Source organism: Narcine bancroftii, chromosome 4 (genome assembly GCF_036971445.1).
Source record: "Narcine bancroftii isolate sNarBan1 chromosome 4, sNarBan1.hap1, whole genome shotgun sequence".
NCBI classification, from domain to species: domain Eukaryota; kingdom Metazoa; phylum Chordata; class Chondrichthyes; order Torpediniformes; family Narcinidae; genus Narcine; species Narcine bancroftii.
In genome coordinates this window covers 245,383,057-245,404,102 of record NC_091472.1, presented here as the reverse complement: position 1 = coordinate 245,404,102, position 21,046 = coordinate 245,383,057, and the positions used below count along the sequence as shown (strand labels likewise).

The 21,046-nt window shown below is 38.1% G+C and overlaps 1 protein-coding gene across 10 annotated transcripts in view; it reads right to left on the bottom strand.

Annotated features, from left to right (window-relative positions):
* LOC138761815 (E3 ubiquitin-protein ligase HECW2-like) overlaps window positions 1-21,046 on the bottom strand; it is a 333,777-nt gene that overhangs the window by 122,715 nt on the left and 190,016 nt on the right. For all 10 annotated transcript variants that reach the window (XM_069934590.1, XM_069934589.1, XM_069934588.1 and 7 more), the window contains one exon: window positions 2,869-2,963. In XM_069934590.1, coding sequence (XP_069790691.1) covers window positions 2,869-2,963 — 95 coding nt within the window. The remainder of the gene's footprint in view (window positions 1-2,868; window positions 2,964-21,046) is intronic.

Sequence of the window (21,046 nt, the reverse complement as noted above, 5' to 3'; positions counted from 1 at the left end):
AATTAAAGCTTAAGTAATGCAGGATATATGTGGAAGCATGCGGAAGACCAAGGTCCTTCCACCACCAAGAATTAACTGCAACTTCTCTTGAAGGGTGGTCTCACTGTCGAGACTCAGTCAACTGCTGCCAGCAAAAATCACCAGCATTTGGGTCTAATGCTGTGAATATCAATAACATTCACTATTCAGCAATGAAAAATACAATTGAGATGTCACAGTTCATCTGCATAAATCACAGACAATCAAAAGCTTGTCATGTCAGAACAATAGTTCAGAAGGTGCATCGGTAAATCATTCTTCAAAGTTCTCTTCCTGCATTATTCAGATGAAATAAAATCACACCCACAAGCTTCTCTGCCAGCTTTGATACACAATTGCAATTGCAGCACAATACAACAGAATTAACTATCTCTTCAACAATCACTTTGAGGAATGGGAAATAAACATTAGAAGGATTAGAGGGGAGCAAGGTGAATGTATTCTCTGAGAAAGCAGACACAAAGTGAAAGGAAAATAAACATCATAGCAAGAGAAAGAAAAATAAGATTTTTAAAATATAAAACAATTAAGAACATGAAGATGCAAGAACTAACACTTTTAATTGTAAACTTTTGGGAAAAAATCTGATTGTTAATCAACAACAATTATCGAGGACATAAGAGATGACAGATGTTGGAATCTGGATCAAAAAAACTGCCGGGGAAACTTGCTGGGCCATCAAAAATTATTACATTACTAAATGAGCACCAGCGCAGTTTGTTAGCACATGGACTTTCCTGTGGCCAGTTCAATAAAAAAGCTGAATGAATTAGCTTATTGTTAATATATACAAATACAATAAAAAAGCCTTACCTGTTGCAGCTTCCCAATTACATAAACACACTATTGACAATTTAAGAATGAGTACACATAGAATACCAGGAATAGAATAAAAGATAATAAATATAAAATAAAGAGGAAAAAAATGATCAAAAATAAATATTCACAGTTGGCCGGTTTCAATAGAGCAGACAGACCTTTAGTGGCCTTGTGGTCATGTTATGGTTTGGGTGGAGTGGGAAAGTGCTCTAAACGCAGCATAAGAAATAGGAGTTAGGAGTTGGCCATCTGGCTCGTCGAGCCTGCTCTGTCATTCAATAAATCATGGCTGATCTGGCCATGGATTTAGCTCCACCCTGCGCCTTTTCCCTATAGCCTTTAATTTCTCTTCCATGCAAAAATCTATGTCTTAAATATATTTAATGAGGGAGCCTCGGCTGCTTCCTTAGGCAGAAAATACAACAAATTTACTGAGGAAAGGGATTATTCCTCATTTTCATCCTAAATCTACTTCCACAAATCTCAAGGGTATAACTCCTTTTTCGAGACAGTAGAAACAAATTTCATCTGGTATATCCTTATTATAATTTTATGTTTCTATAATATCCCTTCTCAATATCTGAATTCTAGTGATTAAAGTTCCAGGCAACTCAGTCTCTCCTCATGGGCTAACCCCCATATCAACCTTGTGAACCTCCTGTGGCTCATTTCTACAGTAAGACTAAGAATCTTATTGTTGACTTCAGGAAGGGGAGTCCAAGGGACCAATCATCCGTCTTTATAGGCAGGATGGCAGTGGAGAGGGTTTGCAGTTCAGGTCCCTGGGCATACACATATCAGGCCAGCACTCGAGGCCACTGAGAAGGCGCATGATTACCTTCACTTTCTAAGGAGTCTGAAGAAATATGATACGTCACCAGATAACGCTATAAGACCTCTACAGGTGCACCGAGGAAAGTATACTGACTGGTTGCATCATGGGCTATTTGGTAAAGTTGTGTCAAGGAACATAGAAGGCTGCAAAAAGGGTCAAACCTAGCCAAACCCATCACGGTCACCAGCCTTCCATACTTTGAAAATATCCATGTGAGACACTGTCTCAAGAAGGCAGCCAACATCATAAAGGACCCCCCCCCCCCCAATCATGTTGGTCACAATCTTTTCTCACTGCTGCCTCCAGGCAGAAATGTCAAAGTTCAGATTTGTTGTCAGACATCGTACATGACATCATATACAAACCCCAGATCTCTTACCTGCAGGTCAGGGAGATTTTCTACTTATCACAAGTGCAAAAAGCTGAGCTCAAGTAAAGATACATGTACAAAAGAGGGAAATGTAAACAAAGAAAGAAATGCAAAGAAACGGACTGTGCAATCCAGAAAATAAATATTCAACAATAAATTATGTGCAAAGTGAGAGTCGGTAATGGGTTTGGTGTTTCAGAGTCTAATCGTGGAGAAGTAACAACTATTCCTGAACCATGTATTATGAGTCTTGTGGCACCTATACGTTTGTTCTAATGGCAGCAGCGAGAACAGAGAACAGAAGCATTAAGTACAACACCCTGAGGCTTAAGAACAGTGTTTTTCTTCAACCATTACACAATTGAATCTCCTTGTACTCCCCTAATCAGAACAGTACTCCAGGATAAAAGAGCTGTCTTCACTATTGTAACATCACTTTTTGCACTTAATCACAATTGTAATTATTTATCTATTCTTTCATATTTATTTTTATTCTCTCTGGTGGCAATTTATACTTTTTTTAAAAATTTGAGTATTTGACGTACCTGTGGGCATTTATTTTTTGCACTTATGTGTATGACAATAAGCTCATCTCTTATCATGTGAATAAATAACAATAATCAGAAACTTATTTCATGCTCTTACAGTAATATTTTTCAACAAGATTAAGCCAACTGCCATCTGACAATGAAAACTAGGTTCTCCAATTGGTCAACCTGTTGGATCATTGAAATTTATCAGGAAGTAGATCTCAAACAAAACATTTAAAATATTGAATCAAACCACATAAAAACATCCAACTTACCACAGTAGCTGGGTTTTTAACAGTCAAGCATGGGGTGGTGGCTCGCAATGCTCCACTTACACCATGGTAGTATTTAAAGCAGATTTTAGTTTCAGCTGAGGACCAAAGAGAAAGAAATGTGGATAAATTTTAAATGATTAAAGAAGAATAATACAAATTTTTTAAACTTTAGGATCGGCTTTACAAATTTCAACAATAGCAATGTAATTTGCCATTGTTTCAGAAGAAGTTGCAAGTTGTAGACAATGGGATCTGCTTAACACTACTGCTACAACTCCATGTGACCATCTCCCCTTGAGCTGGGTGAAACTCTTCCCCTTACCTTTAAGGCCTCTCGCATCCAACATTGTTCTTACTGATGTCAATGGAATATCAATTTTACACCTTGGGGATTGTGGGGGCTTTAGGTCCTAGTCACATACGATGGTGAAGCAAGTTTGGAAAATACAGTGTATCACCAAGCATGGATACAGTGGAATCCTGTTATAACACAATCGATTGAGTCCAAAAAAAATTGCTTTGTGAAAAAAGCGGGGTTGCACTAAATTGGGGTTTCAACAAATCACTGTAGTTTTAGCTGAAATTAAAACACAAATTAAATATTAGGAAACCGATTGTCCTCGCACCTCGTGGCAGCCCAAGATCCAGTACTTGTTCCTGGCGGCAAGTCCAATGCCTCATCGTGTTATAACCGGTTGTGCAGTTCAAAAGCTTTCCTGAGAAGTGATGCAGAAATTGGCCCACACTTTTGCCACTAATTAATAATTCCTTAAAACAATTGTAATAAGAGTATAATATAATGTCAAATGTTTCTCCATAGCAACATATATTGAAAATATCTAATATGATCACAACAGGCCTCCAACAGGTATTTTCTATTTATATTATGTTCTGTGTACATGTACATTATATGTAACATAATGCCTGTCAGTATTCTGTCAGTATTTATACATTTACTGAGGTTTTTTTTAAACAAAACACACCAGCAGGAGAGATATCTCCATTAAATAGTAGCAGAATTCATTTATACCAATTTCAATGCCCTCCATAATGTTTGGGAAAAAGACATTTTTTTTTCCTTTATTTGCCCCTGTGCTTCACAGTTTTAAATATGCAATCAAACAATTCACATGTGATTAAAGTGCACATTCCAGATTATATTAAACGGTTATACCTTATGATCTTATATTGATGTACATGTTAGTTTGTGTACATGGAGAAATTACAGTACTCTTTATACATAGTCCCCTCATTTCAGGACACCATAATATTTAGGAAACAGCAATGATACATATATTAGTCATGTTTAGTACTTTGTTGCATACAATGTCTGCTTGAAGTCTGTGATTCATGGATATCACCAGGTACTGAGTATCTTTTGTGTATGCTCTGTCAGGCCTCTACTGTAGCTACCTTCAGTTCCTGCTTGTTTCGGGGGCTTGGTCCCTTAAGCTTTCTTGTCAGGCATGCTCAATTGGATTTAGATTGGGTGGCAGACTTGGCTATTCAAGAATTTTCCAGTTTTTTTCCTTTGAAAAGCTGATACTTTTGCAGTATGTTTGGGACCATTGTCTCAATGCAAGATGAAGTGTCATCCAATGAGGTTGGAGGCATATGCTCAAACTTGAGCAGATGTTTCTCCACACCTCAGAATTCATTTTGTTACTGCCATCAGCAGTTCCATCATCATTGAAGATAAGTGCACCAGTACCTGTGGCAACCAAACAAGTCCAGGCCATAACACCCCCATCACCATGTTTCTCAGATGAGGTGGCATGCTTTGGATCTTGGGTAGTTTCTTTACACCTCCACACTTGGCTCTTGCCATTACCATGATACCTTAATCTTGGTCTCATCTGTCCACAAGACCTTTTCAAAAATTCTGCTGACTCTTTTAAATACTTCTTGGCAAACTGTAATTGGACCATCTGTTTCTGTACCAAACTAGTGGTTTGCATCTTGCAGTGTAGCCTCTGTATTTCTGTTCATGAAGTCATCTGCAGACAGTAATTGACACATCCATACCTGCCTCCTGAAGAGTCTTTCTATCTGTTAGACAGGCGTTTGGAGATTTTTCTTCATCATGATGAGAATTCTTCTGTCATCAACAGTGGAGATCTTCCTTGGCCTTCCACTCCCTTTGTGATTACTGAGCTTTATGTTTTCTTCTTAATGACGTTCCAAACAGTTGATTTTGGTAATCCTAAGGTTTAGGTGATGTCTTTTATTGTTTTATTCTTGTTTTTCAGCCTCACAAAGGCCTCTTTGACTTTCATTGGCACAACTCTGGTCCTCGTGTTAAAAAAATGGCAACTACAAACTCCAAAAATAATCAAAAGCTTAAAAGCAAGCCTAGCTCTTATACCTGCACTAATGCAACAACTAAACATACCTGAGTAGACACAAATCCCTGTGAAGCCGAATATCCCAAACATTATGGTGCCCTGAAATGAGGAGATTATGAATAAAAAGTGCTGTAATTTCTACATGGTCAAACCAAAATGTATATAAATGTCCTTGAATAAAATCCAGAATGTGCACCTTAATCACATGAATCGTTTGATGACAAATTTAAATTGTGGAACACAGAGACAAATAAATGAAAAAAGTTTGTTCGTCCAAAACATTATGGAGGACACTGTATCTGGTATCAAGGGAAGAGTTCAATGAGGATCCAAACAAACTGATTGAAGAAATTATCAACAATCTGTATTATTGTCGGTTGCAATACACTAGGTAGTCCTCAACTTATGATGGAGTTTCATTCCAGCACTCGAAGTCAAAAAATTGTAACTCAAAAAACACTGCATTTACCATTTTTTATAATTACATGTTGAATACAACATGTTGAGTGTTGAATACAGAGACTGCAAACTTGGTTGAGTCAGCATTGCATGAGAGGATGCTGCCATTGCCCAGAATCACACGAGAGTAGTGTGCCGCATATCGCAAGCACGGTGACACAACGAAACTCAGAATCGAAAGTACAGATTCAACTCATCATAACTTCTAAAATTTGCAAGTCAGATCAATGTAAATTGGTGACTATCTGTACTTAGGAAAACAATATGATGAAAAAAATGAGGCCTCCACTACATCGGAGAAACTGGATGCAGACTGGGAGGTCAATTCATTGATCACCTTCACTCTGTCCTTGCTCGAGCCATCACAACTACCAGATTTCACTCCTTCGAGGACATCGACATGAGGTGGTGTCTTAAAAAAGCAGCCTCTATCTTCAAAGACCCCCACCACTCAGGCCATGCCCTCTACTCTGCTACAATCAGGAAAAAGGTACAGGAGCCTAAAGACGAGCACTCAACAGCACAAGGACAGCTTCTTCCCTGGTGCCATCAGATTCCTGAACAATCAATGAACCAAAGACACGGCCTTACTTTTCGTGTTCTATTATTTATTTATTTTTATAGTAACATCATATGTTTGCACTGTGTTGCTGCCACAAAACACCGAATTTCATGACTTGATCTTGACAATAAATTCTGATTCCAGCTGTCCATCCCTTCCTTCTCCTATCACAGAGCTATTTTTCTTCACCTTTACCCACCACATCTATGCTTCATTCTCCCACCCTTATCCACCGATTATCTCTTGCCTGTTAGCTTGTGTTCCTCTACCCCTATCCAACCCCCATCTTTTTATTCAAGCCTCTCTGTCTGGTTTTCAGCATTGTCTTCAACTTCCAATGGATGCTGCATCATCTTTTGTCCACAATGTTCAGCAAATGAAATCTACACCAGCTTCAGTTTAGCTATTGTCCAGTTCAACTCACACTTAAACAAAGGCATTTCTCCAACATTCCTCCCAATCATTTTAAATGATCGCCGGCACCAACCACAACCCCCAATCCCACGCAAGCTGCTATGAAAAAGTAAAGCCCTGGAGTGTCAGAAAGTGAGTCACTTGCAATTAAAACAGTACCGTGGACTGTTACTGTAGAAGTCTTAATATTTTAATGTCTTTAACTTCTATTAAAATATATTTATGTAAATATGCTCCGTGGTCTTGGAGAAATGATTGACCGTGCAAGGATGGTATGAACGATAAATAAAGGTGACTTGATTTGAGTTCTAAACATCTCTTGTAGCCACAGTATTCAAAATTTGGTTCGAGAGCCTGCTGTCTCTTTCTTGTTGTCACATTATGCACTACTATTCTATTTGGGACTCAAGATCCTGGGTACACAGTACATATTCAGTCTGGATAACATCATCAGAACCCACACACATTTTCATTCACTGAAACACTGACCTATTTGGCCATGGTTTGATGTGAACAGTCTAACCCGAAACCCTCTTCAAAAGCAGGAAGCAAATAGGAGGTGCGAGGACAAGAATTTACCAGTCCATGCCTGACCCTTCCCATTTTTTCCTGACTGAACAGCAACACTTCTCCCAGACTTTAACTGAAGTTGGCCTGCTTGCCTAATTCAGTACATTTGAAGTAAACTTGGCTGAAAGAGCTCTCGCTGTGTTATATGCCTCACCAAGAAGTGCTCAGGCAACTTGCCCAAAATACCATAACCCAAGCCCCATCAAAATGTTTTAAGCTTTTGACAACCCTTTAGCTGAGCAGCAGGCTTAATTCATCTGCCTCTTGCCTTATCATGGAGAACATATCAAGATCCACTCCTGTGGAGAAGGAGATCACACAAAAGTCCAGATGAAAAGTGATCGTGATGAAGTTTTCCACCTTAGAGGTAAAACATGAAAGTCTGCAGACACCGTGGTTCAAGTAAAAGCACAATACTGGAGAAACTCAGCAGGTCAAACAGTGTCCTTTAATTAGGAAAGATAAAGATATATGACTGACCTTTCGTGCTTGAGCCCTTCATCAAGATATCAACGTTCAAAACGTTAGTTATGTATCTTAATCTTTGCTAAATGAAGAAGGGTGTTTGACCTGCTGAGTTTCTCTAGCATTGTGTTCGACCTCAGAGCGCTGTGGATGTTCTCTTTTTGAGAGTATCTTCAGCATTCAAAAATGACTTTTTAATTTATTATTTAAATATTTGCATTGTGATGCTGCCGCAAAACAACAAATTTCATGACATGTTCATGACAATAAATTCTGATTCTGAACATGACCTTTTGTGAGAAAGTGAATTCTCTGTGCAGGATAGCCATAATTTTACTACATGGGGCACAGCAAAGTGCAGATTATGTTCTAATCTGCACTTTTTCCATTGCATTGTATCCTCCAACCTTTGGCTTCATGAAGTCTGGAAATAGCAATAAAGTAGAAATACAGTGGAACCCCATTATAGTACAATAGTTGGGGTCCAAAAAAAAAAATCGCATCACGAAAAAAGAAGGGTCGCGCTAAATCGGCGTTTCACTGTGTTTAATATATACAGAAACCCCAACACCCCCTCCCCCGTTCACAACAGCACTCACCACCCTTCCCACCCGTTTTCAGCAGGCACCCCCTTCATCCATGCGATGATTCCCCACCAAGGTAAATATGACTGTACTGACCTTAATCATTTAGATGTGCCACTTCTAAACATCCACTGCGCCACCCTTCAAGTCATATCCACAAGCCAATTTTTTAATCTCCTGTTCACTTACAGCTTTGTCCCTTAAGTCAGTCTTTTCCCAGTCATATTTTCTTTGGCTTTCATCATCCTCCCTCTACTTTTCAGATTCTCGTTGTTTTTCAGCTTCCTCTCATTGTTTTTCAGCTTCTCATTGTTTTTTCTGTAACTCAAAGTTCCATTTCTCTTTTTCTTCCAATACCCTCTGTTTTTCTCCCACCCTCAATTTCTCCAATTCCAATTCAAAAGATCTATCCTCCGGAAAATTATCCAAGTCTTTCTCAATAAATTTTCCCTATATTTCACTATTATATTTCACTATAATCCTCTGTATTTGTATTTTCCTCATCCAATGCTGGACTTCAGTAGGCTTTAATGCCTTAGAAATAACTATCAGTTTCTCTTTTCTCTTGCTCTGCAGGTGTTGGTTGTGACAAAAATGTACTAACGTCCATTGCTGCGGTTTTTCCACACACACAAGCTTTAAATTAGCTTGAAAACCAATTAGCTAATAAATTACAATAACTCCAAAAAGTTTAAGATTGCAAAACTGCAATTTTCAATCCAAGAGGATGAGTCCCCAAAATGTTACGAGTCCAGAGGACCCCAAAACCCAGCAGCAATAGATATTCACCAAGACAAATGGTTACTTAAACAAAAATTGCTTTTAAATATCTTTAAACATGAAAACAGGATCAAACTAATTTATCTTTTTCTTTGGCTTGGCTTCGCGGACGAAGATTTATGGAGGGGGTAAATGTCCACGTCAGCTGCAGGCTCATTTGTGGCTGACAAGTCCGATGCGGGACAGGCAGACACGGTTGCAACGGTTGCAGGGGAAAATTGGTTGGTTGGGGTTGGGTGTTTCCTCCTTTGTCTTTTGTCAAAACTAATTTATAACTATTAACTTAACTAACCTAACTTAACCCCCTTCTAATTCTAAATGCTCATGTATGTAATGTGTGTGTATACATTAAGAAAAGTTCTTTAATTCACAGTCCAATCTCACTTCTCATTCCTCTAAGTTCACTGGTTGCAGGAAATTCTTATACTGTGCACTGAATTTAACATTTATGAAGTTCATCAGGCTTTGGTGCTTGAAAGGTAAATGGTTACCGCTCAGGAAGGTTCTTGTCAGTTTTCAGAGAGAGACTTGTTGTTCCTGGACAAACTGATCCCTTGTAATCAGCTACATCAGTGTCTTGCCGAAGAAACTTGCCCATCAGGGTTTTCCAGATGATAACCTCTTTCTTTCAGGTCACCACAGAATTCCTTTTTGTTTCTCTTATTTCAAGTGAAACATTACGCAGCCAGTCCTCTCCTCTTGTATGGACCACAAGGCCTTTGTCTAGGCTGAACTAAGCACTCACAAACAGTCTTCAAAATGGGGTTTTTCCACAAGCTTTCCAGCTTGTCCTGTTCCAGTTCCAGCTGCTGCTGAACTGAATTCTCTCTCTCTCAAGCAGAGAAAAGCCTGTTTTTTTTCTCTCTCTGCTTGCAAAACCACATGATCCTCTTAGAACAGCAACCTCCACTCAGACAACCTGCGACTCCAAACTGAATCCTCCAAGTTCTTTCATCTGTTGCTTTTCAAAACAACAATCCATTAGTGAAGTCCCTTGGGCACTCCTCAAAGCTTTGGGAAGGTATTTGGAACCGGGATGTCTGGCTTGAGCAGAGCTCCAGTATTTTAAATGAGATCTGTTTTGAAGTGTTTGTATGTGACCTACACTAAAAAAAACTGCCACATTTTATGTCCCAACATCATATCTATGTACAATACAAACACAACATAATCAGTCAGAGCATCATGCAAGAATCTTATTGAAAAAACAGTGGTACCTCAGTACTTGCTTCAGATTAATTATCCTGTCTCCTATGTTCTTTTTTAAGTCAACAGTCCATGGTTCTTAATACAGTACTGCACACATGGAATTGAAAATTTGGCCAGCCTTGCGCCAAAAAAAAATCCGAATCTCATTGGTTGAAAATAGCATCTTATCAATAAAAGCATCAAGGTATAAAATGTATTATTGCCTATGAGTATAGGCAATAGAATATTAAATTTGTGATATGATAAAAGCATAAGCTATGTTGAAAACTGCTACACAGAAGGAATTCTTGTGTCCTTCAAACAATTCCAACCTAAATACGGAGTGGCCAATGGGACTTTCTTCTGTTTTCTCCATCTTAGATCATTCTTAAGAGAAAGATGGGGACCAACATTGACCCCACCTGAAATTAATGAAATGGAATGGGGAATACATTCAAATTTATAACATGTACTATGCCCTCCAGAGCAAAAGTGCAAAACCAGGGAAAGATGGGAGTCGGACTTGGGTGTGATGATTTCAGAAAGAAGCTGGTCAGATTGGTGTAAGGACAGCATGACATCAATTATAAATACAAGATATGAATTGGTTCAGTATAATTTTTTACACCAATTATATCTTACCCCACAGAAATTACATAAATGTGTTTCAGATGTGGGACTGAAACAGGAACTTTTTTACATGTTACGTGGACATGCGTAAAGATGAAGCCATTTTGGCAAGACATCACAGAAAAATTAACCAGCTTAACAGGAGTGGCCTCCCAGAGCTGTATCTACTTGGTAATTTTATGAAAATAAGCAATAAATTGACCAAATATCAATTTTCATTTTGTCTGTAGCACGATGGACTGCTGTATACCTATGGGAGAAAAAAAAAATCACATATAATTAAAAAAATAAATATTACACATTTGTAAAGATCTGGCAGCCATACCTGGACCACATAGGGGCCCAAATACAGTAATAAAAAAGGAAAAGATACTATAAATGCAACTATTATATAGATATTTATGGTTTCCCAAATGTATTCAATATATTTTAAAAATATGTAAGCTCTAACAGTGTGTGGATTCATATGTATGGAAGGGGGGGGGGGAAGGAAGGAGAGACTTTCCTTTTGTTTGTAATAAAAAGTTTAATATATTGTGATATTGAACATTTTAATATGTATATTTATGAAAAAAATCAAAAATAAAATATAAAAAAAGAAAATAGCATCTTGAGACCTGAAGTCCGCACTGCTGACATCAGGCCTCAAGACGCCATTTTGGTTTGTTGGCATTGAGAAGTCCGTTTGCTGCCATCGCAGAAACACAGCAATTTAAAGACACAGGTAAAAAGTAATTCAAATAAAAACAGTTATTCCAAGTTTTAGTTATTGCTACCCATTTATTCCACAGAACCCAGTTTGGGAGATATTGTGTTAGAGGTAAGGCTAATTGGAGAAATAGGATCCATAATTCTATTTACAACTCCATAGGTTTATTACATTTATATTTTAGCATGAACACAAAAACTCTGAAACACCTAATCTATAAAAGAAGTTAGATTATTTTAAATACTTGAGAAAGTGGCATGGCAACCCATGGGAAACAAATGAGCTCACTGGATCGTGCTTCTTGTGGACTGAAAGCAAGACAGAATCTTACTCGCCAACATTTACAAACATGGTCAAAGATTTCAGGCATTGCCTCCAATTACCAATGCCAATTCCTTCTCCCATTGCCAAACAACAGCAAGGAATTTACCACATAATTACTGCCTGCTGCACTATCATTTGCAATGCATTGCAACAAGAAGCCCCTTCCTTCCTTTTCCTCAAACTGGTTCATGATTCTTCTAAACTGTCGAGCATGTTGGGCCTTTTAACTCTTCAAGCACATGAATTTATACTAATGTTTGCTCATAACCAATCCAATATAATTCTCCTCCAAATTACAACCTTATTGGTTGATTCAAGAGCATTGAGCTCAGTAGTTATTCACATGCACTGAATGAAACCACGTCATCAAGGAAACTATAGAAAATATACTTATAACTTGATTCTACCCTTCTCCAAATTCATTGGAAAAATCATCATAAAAAAGTTTATAAAATTCCACAGGGAATCCATCATCCCCTGGGGACTTTCCATTAGGCATTTCCTGAATAGCTTCCTTAATTTCAAAATCCGTAAATGGAGATTCCAGTTCCTGAACATCATTTCCATCTAATACCGATAACTTTAATTTTGATAAGTAAGAATCAATAGAATCATTATCCTGTTTCCCCTCAGAAGTATATAATTTTTGATAAAATTAATAAAACTGATCATTAATTTCCTGAGGCTTACAAGTTATTATTGAATTCTTCTTAACAGCATTAATAGTCCGAGACACCTGTTCAGCTTTCAATTGCCAGGCAAATACCTTATGAGCTCTTTCACCCAACTCATAATAACGTTGTTTAGATCGATTAATTAAGCGCTCAAACTGATAAGTTTGTAAAGTATTATAATGGAATTTCAACCTCTCTAATGCAACTTTTTTATTTTCTGTTACACCTTTCTGAAAATCTTTCTCTAACTCAGCACTCTTGTTTTCTAACTCTAAACTTTCTGCCATATATTGTTTCTTAACTTTTGTAGAATAACTAATGATCTGCCCTCTCAAATAAGCTTCTTAAAGCATCCCATATTACAAAATGACTATCCACAGGATTAACATTTTCAGTCAAAAATAAAGAAATCTGCTCTTTAAAACTCTGGTTTCTTCAATAACATTACATTAAACCTCCATCTAAATGATGGACGTACTGCCTCTGAACTTTCACAAGAAAAAAGTAATAGTGAATGATCTGATATAACTCTACTTTTATATTCAGCTCGTAATAATCTACCTTGTAAATGTGCTAATACCAAAAATAAATCAATTCTAGAAAATCAATCATGTCTCGAAGAATAAAAAGAGAAATCTTTCTCTATAGGATTAACTTTTCTCCAAATATCCACTAAATTTAAATCTTTCATTAACGAATTAATTTGTGTTGCCATCTTTGATTTCCTTATACTTTTTGGATTTCTGTCCAATAAAGGGTCAAGAACACAGTTAAAATCACCACCAACTAAAACATTTTCATTAGCTTGAGTTAACAATAAAAAAGCTTCTGAAATAAATCGCTCATCATCTATATTAGGGGCATAAAGATTCAATAAAGTCCACGATTCAGCAAAAATTTTACAGTTCACTCTTAATACTCTGCCAGCATACCCCTCTGAAGATTCCAATTCAAATGGTAAATTTTTATGAATCAAAATCGCTATTCCTCTTGCCTTAGAATTAAAATAAGAAAAAAACATGACCAATCCAATCCCTTTTCAATTTCAAATTTTCTTTCTCAGTCAAATGTGTTTCTTGTAAAAAAGCAATATAAATTTTCATTTTTTTAATATAAGCCAATATTCTCTCTCTCTTAATTGGATTATTTAACCCCTTCACATTAAAAGTTGCAAAATTCAATCGAGACATCTTTTTTAACTACTAATATATTTACACGCTATAAAATAATGCTCCCCTCTATAATTCTTCCAAAAAAGAAAAACCCCCTCAAAAAAAAACACCCAAAGGTAGTTATGTATTCATTCGTTATGTATTTATTAAACCATTACGATGTAACAATCTACTATGTACTTCAACTACATTGTTTATGGAAAATATTAATGTAATTAAATAACAGCCACAGTATGTAGAAAAGTTGGCTGATTATGGTATGTGTAGAATTTGCTGACTCCAAAGCCTGCTAACTTTTAAACTCAAAAAAAGGGAAAATATTTTCATCCCCATGGTTACACAAAGCCTGCTAACTTTAAAACACAAGTCCAGAGAGAAAACATCTCAAAGTCATACATTCAAATCTAAGAAAATTATGGTTACAGGCACCAGAAGAATAAGCATTCAAACAGGATGAGATCAGGGGAGTAACAGATCAGATAGAAGTTATATTCAAATATAACACCGTGAAGGACAAGGTAGGGGAACCATAGTGGCGAGTGATTTATTCTGAAATAGGCCAGTTACAAGAAGTGTAGTGCAAAGAGAAGTGATAAGAGTTCCATGACCAAGAAACGAACCCAGGATGAGCTAATTGATACAAAACATCAATCAAAGTCGAACATTGATAAGTAACTGAAAATCTGTATTAAAAAAAGGGCAGTGTCACATAGCCACAGGCATTTCAGAGTCCAGGCTTTGATTTGTCTCAGCTTTTGTTTGCAAATAAAGGCTTAAACTTTTCTGAAGAATTCTCCGCATTTCCGGACTCTTTTTTGGACATCAAAAAACCACAAAACTAAATTGAACACACAAACTATTTTGTAACTGTGAGACTGACATGTGTTATACACCAAACGATTAATAGATACACCATAATTTACATCTTTAAATTTATATATTAAAATTGTCAAGTTTTACAAGTCTAAAATAATTATTTTGAAATTACATCGAATAGAACCATAGAACATTACAGCACAGAAACAGGCTCTTCAGCCCTTCTAATCCATGCCAAACTATTATTCTGCCTAGCCCCACTGACCTGTACCCTAGTCCATAACTCTCCATACCCCTCCCATCTATGTATCTGCCCAAATTCTTCTTAAATGTTAAAATTGAACCCACATTCACCATTTCATCTGGCAGCTCATTCCACACTCCCACCACTCTCTGTGTCAAGAAGTTTCCTCCAGCATTCCCCTAAACTTTTCGCCTTTCACCCTTAGCCCATCCTCAACTATTTTCAGTGGAAAAAGCCTATCTACATTTACTGTTTATTCCTCTCAGAATTTTAAATACCTCTATCAAATTTCCCCTCATTCTTCTGCGCTCCAGGGAATAAAGTCCTAACCTGTTTAACCTTTTCCTGTAACTCAGTTCATGAAGTCCGGGCATAATCCTGGTAAATCTTATATGCACCCTTTCTATCTTATTAACACCTTTCCTGTAGTTAGGTGACAAAAACTGCACATAATACTCTGAATTTGGTCTCACCAATATCTTCTACAACTTTACAATAACATCCAAACTCTTGTACTCAATAATTTGCTTTATGAAGGCTAATATGCCAAAAGCCCTCTTTACACCCTATCTACCTGTCACATCACTTGCAAGGAATTATGCATCTGTATTCCCAGACTCCTCTGTCCTACCACATTCCTCAGTGCCCTACCATTTACCATGTATATCCTTTCTTGGATTGTCCTTCCAAAATGCAACACCTTACATTGTCTAAATTAAATTCCATCTTTCATTTTTCAGCCCATTTTTCCAACTGGTCCAGATCCCTCTGCAAGCTTTGAAAGCCTTCCTCGCTGTGCACAAGGCCTCCAATTTTAGTGTCATCTGCAGATTCGCTGATCCCATTTACTGCATTATCACCCAGATTATTGATATAGATGATAAACAACAATGATCCCAGCACTGATCCCTGAGGCACACCACTGGTCACAGACACAGGCCTCCAGTCTGAGAAGCAAACATCCACTACCACTCTATGGCTTCTCCCATGTTGCCAATGTCTACTCCAATTTACTTCCTCACCGTGAATTCCAAGCATCTGCACTTTCGTGTCTAACCTCTCATATGGGTCCTTGTCAAAAGCCTTACTAAAGTCAATGTCTACAGCTTTCCTTCATCACCTTTCCTAGTGACCTTGTTGAAAAATTCTAAGATTGGTTAAATACCACCTACCACATCCAAAGTCATGTTGATCATCACTAATCAGTCCCTTGCTATCCAAATATGTGTATATCTGATCTCTTAGAACACCCTCCAATAATTTACCTACTACTAATGTCAGGCTCACCGGTCTATAATTCCCAGGGTTACTTTTACAGCCTTTTTTAAACAACAGAACAACATGAGTTACCCTCCAATCCTCTGGCACCTCACCCATGTCTAAGGTCATTGTAAATATTTCTTCCATAGCACCTGCAATTTCTACGCTAGCCTCCCTGTAGTTCTGAGGCAATATTTTGTCCGACCCTGGGATTTATCCAACCTTCTTTGCTTTAAGACAGCAAGTACTTCTTCACTGCTTGTTTTCCTTACTTCCCTAGACTCTGTGCCAGTTTGTTGAGCAAATACTGATACAAATAACCAATTTAAGATTTCCCCCATCTCTTCTGGCCCCATACATAGCTGCCACTCTCATCTTTAAGGGACCAATTTTGTCATTTATTCTCCTTTTTGCTCTTAATGTGCCTGTAGAAACTCTGAGGATTGTCTGGCAAAGCAACCTCATTTCTTCTTTTAGCAGTCCTGATTTCTCTTTTGAATTTTCTCTTGCATTTTTTATACTCAAGCACCTTATTTGCTCTGTGTTGTCTCTATCCTCTATACACTTCTCTCTTCTTCAGAACCAGATCCCAATATCTTTCAAAAACCAAGGTTCCCTATGCCTGCAAACTTTGCCTTTAATCTCGACAAGAACATGCAAACTCTGTACTCTCAAATTTTCATCTTGGAAGGTCTTCACTTACAACACACATCCTTGCTTAAAACAACTTATCCCAATCAACCCATTCTAAATCCTTTCTCATTTCCTCAAAATTAACATTTCTTCAATTTAGAATCTCAATACGAGACCCAGATCTATCCTTCTCCATAATTAACTTAAAATTCATGCATTATGATTACTGGACCCAAAATGTTCCCCTACATATACTTTTGTCCCCAGTCCTGTCTCATTCCCTAACAGGAGACCCAATACTGCACTCTCTTGAGTTGGTACCTCTATATATTGATTTAGAAAAGTTTCTTGAACACATTTGATAAACTCCAAGCCATTCAGCCCTTTTACTGCTCTAGTCAAAATGTGCATAGTTAAAATCTCCTATTATCACAACCTTATGTTTCCTGTAGCTGTCTGCTTTCTCTCTATAGATTCACTCCTCCAATTCTCATTAACTATTGAGCAGTATATAATACAACCCCATGAGTGTGGTCATACCTTTCCTGTTCCTCAGCTCCACCCACATAGCCTCAGTAGACGAACCCTCTGGTCTGTCCTGTCTGAGCACACCTGTGATATTTTCCTTCATGAGCAATGCCACTCCTCCCACTTTCATTCCCACATCCACCCACCACTCCTATTCTATCACATTGAAAGCAACTGAAGCCTGGAATGCTGAGCTGCCAGTCATGCTCCTCCTGCAACCAAGTTTCACTAACAGCCACAATGTCATAATTCCACATGCCAATCCAGACTTTAAGCTTGTCTGCCTTTCCTACAATACTCCTTTCATTGAAATAGATGCATCTGAGAACATATCCACCACGTACAACCCATTGACTTCTTATGATGCATGTTATTCTCACATCATCTTTTCCCTCCTCCATTCCTCTATCTCCTCTGGCACTCTTGCTCCCATCCCCACGCAAATCTAGTTTAAACCCACCAAAGCAGCACTCGCAAACCTTCCTGGAAGGATTTTAGTACTCCTCCAGTTCAGATGCAGACTGTCCCATCAGAGCAGGTCCCACCTTCTCTGGAAGAGAGCCCCAACGATCCAGAAACCTGAAGACCTCCCTCCTGCACTATGTCTTTAGCCATGTTTTGCAAATCACTTATTGTCACAACTACAGATGCAATCTCGTTGACCCTCTTCTGTATTAGATCACCTAGATGACCAGAATACCTACGTCAAGCTGTCGTTCATTGACTACAGCTTGGCAATTAATACCATCATACCAGCAAAACTAATCCATTAAACTCTGGGATCTGAGTCTCTGTTTGTCCTCTACAACAAGATCCTCAAATTCCTCATCAGCGGACTCCGATCAGTGTGGATCAGCAATATTTACTCCTCATCACTTACCATTAACACAGGGGCTTCCCAAAGCTGTGTGTTTAGTCATTGGGTCTTTGCACTAACAATTAGCCAAGTTTGGATTCAACTGATAAATTCCCTACGACACCACTGTTTAATGGTTAATAATTAATTTGAATATAAAATGGAGATCAAGAATTTGGTTGTGTGGTGTCAGAACAACAACCTTGGTCACCGTGTCACCAATGTGAGGCTAAGGGACCATATAATGGTCTTCACAGTCAGAGTGGCAGTGGAGAGAAGTTCTTGGGAATCCACATCTCGAAGGACCTCTATTGGGGCCAACACATTGAGACAACCCTGAAACTCAGCAGGTCATGCAGGATTCCATGCTTTTCTTTTATGTTTACGGCTGTTGCGTGACCTGCTAAGTTTCTCCCAACATCTTGACGCAACCTTGAAGAATCCACATCAATGCCTCTACTTTCTCAGGAGACTGAGGAGATTTGGCTTGTTATTGAAAACTCCATCAAACCACTTCAGGTGTACTACGCAAAAGACTGCAGAAAATGGTAAATGTTGCCCAGTCCATTACAGGCATCGCCCTCCCGTCCATTGAAGGCATCTATGTGAGGGCTACTCCAAGAAGGTAGCAAACATCATAAAAGGATCCTCATAACCCTAGTCACAATCTCTACTCACCGCTATCTTCAAGCAGAAAGTTAGAAGCCTCAAGTCCAGCACCTCAAGGTTCAAAGTCAGTTTTTTCACCACCCCCCTCCCCCCTAGTGATCAGGCTCTTGAACTTCCCAACATAACTCGTACACTTACCATAAACTCCTCCAGAACCACCAAAAAAATCTATCTGCACTATTGAAATGCCATTTGTTCTTGCACAAATTGCAACTGTGAATATTGGCAATTTGGGGTAATTTAACTTGTACTCTTTTAGTTGGTGTTTATTATGTATCTGCGTAGCTGCATCAAGTAAGAATGTGGGTGAATCTGTACATTGCACTCATGTATTTGACAATAAAACTTGGCCAAAACAAGGAATTCCCGACAGGAATATCTAAAAGCTTAGTTCTCAATGAAAAGACAGTTACAGAGTGTGACGCTGGATGACATGTTCACTTCATTTTGCTGTCACAATTATCTTAAAGGACAAATTTGTCAGGAGACACAAAATATGCCAGTTGCTGGAATTTGAAGCATAAAAAACAAGAATTAGAGGAACTGAGTGGGTCAAGCAGTATCTATGGTGGGAAAGAGAGTGTCAGCATTTTGGGTCAAGACATTACATGCCAAGTCTACCTGATACTGCGTAATTTGGGAAACAAAAATTCATCTCCATTGAAGAGAATTAAATATATATCCCCTTGATGTTTCACCACAGTTATAATTGTTCTGAAATGTCAAAGTTATTTCGGTCATCACCCTTCAAAGAGCAAAGCTAATGATTGAGAATCTAAACCTTGACAGCTTGTATTTTAACACATTTGGAGCAAAGCAGAAAACTGCTTTTGTCCCAGTTAACTCTGAAAAACAGATAGAAAAAGGTTCTGTCCCTTACATTGAGCTGGCCATGTTTCTGTGCCAAGGGACTTCATAAGTGTCACATCATCCTTTTTGTGTTATCCCTGGAGGGTGCCAAGTACCTGGTTGTAATTAATTCTGGCAGAGGCTGAAGACAGGCTATGCAGCCTTTCAGTTGTGAGAAATTTGTGGTTCAGGAATGTTAGGTCTGCTTTGTTCATGAATGAGTGAGACAAACACCAGACTGAGTCGAAATCAGGGTTCTTTGTTCTTTATTACCGGATTGTAACACTTGCGACTAACAAAGTTAGTCGGAGAATGCATTCTGCCGTTATCAGCAAAATGGTGATTTTTTATACCCTTGGATACATGCTTAGAACATCATCATATCATTACTTGTCCAATGACTAAAACTGTTGCTATCCTTTCCCTGCTAGCTTCCTGCCTCTCAATCCATCAATGTCTCTCTTATCTTGTAAGTACAAGGATGCATTTACATCTTGTTACAGCCCTGTACATTCCCATCTCATGATGTTTTACCTAACAGGAGTACAAGGACACCTCCCCTTCTTGTTACTGCCCTGTACAGGGTAACTCCCTACACATTCCCATCTCATGATGTTTTACCTTACAGGAATACAAATCAAGAATGCTTAATTACTGCTTTCTTGACTTGAAGAGTGATAAATGTACCCTAATTCCAAATTGAACAACTAATTTTTGCAGTGAGAGCTGACACAAAATGAAAATGTATACACTTTCCACTTTTCTAAACAGCAATTCATATTTTATTCTGCTTTTTTTTTTAAACTAGAACAATCTCTTCAGTGAATTCCTTTATCAAACACGAAACATTTCCCTCCCGAAACCCATGCTGCAATAAAAATGTCCAACAGCAGTTCCTTAATATGTTCAAATATATCACATCTTCTTCGGAGCACCCCATCTTTACCCCTCCCCGGATCTAGAAAAGCTAGATAGGCCTGGAAGGTGGACGATGCAGAACTGACAACCTCTTCTCTCTTTTTAGTCACCTTGAACTACCTTGTTTTCTTGTTCTCTATTTTTTATCCGTTTTTCTTACTTTTTTCAGAGGGAGGTACAAAAATGTATTACATCTTCAACTTGTTTAAAAACTAATGATATAAATATACTAGATAAGCCATCGACACATTTCAAAACTGGTGCTTTCAACACAGGGACATGGTAAATACAAACAACTGCAGAAATAATACCACTTTCCTTGCAGCTTGAACTAAGGATGACCCAGATGAGTGATAAAACTTTTCAAAAATCTAAAAGAAATGTAACTTTCAGGAAACATCGAAATGCACAGTACATTTTCAGAGAACCCACCCTGCTTAAAAATCTCTTGCACAAAACAAAAATGTTGTAACTCAAAGAAACGTTCCCCCCTTATCACAGAAAAATGGTCCACACCGTCTGGTCTGTA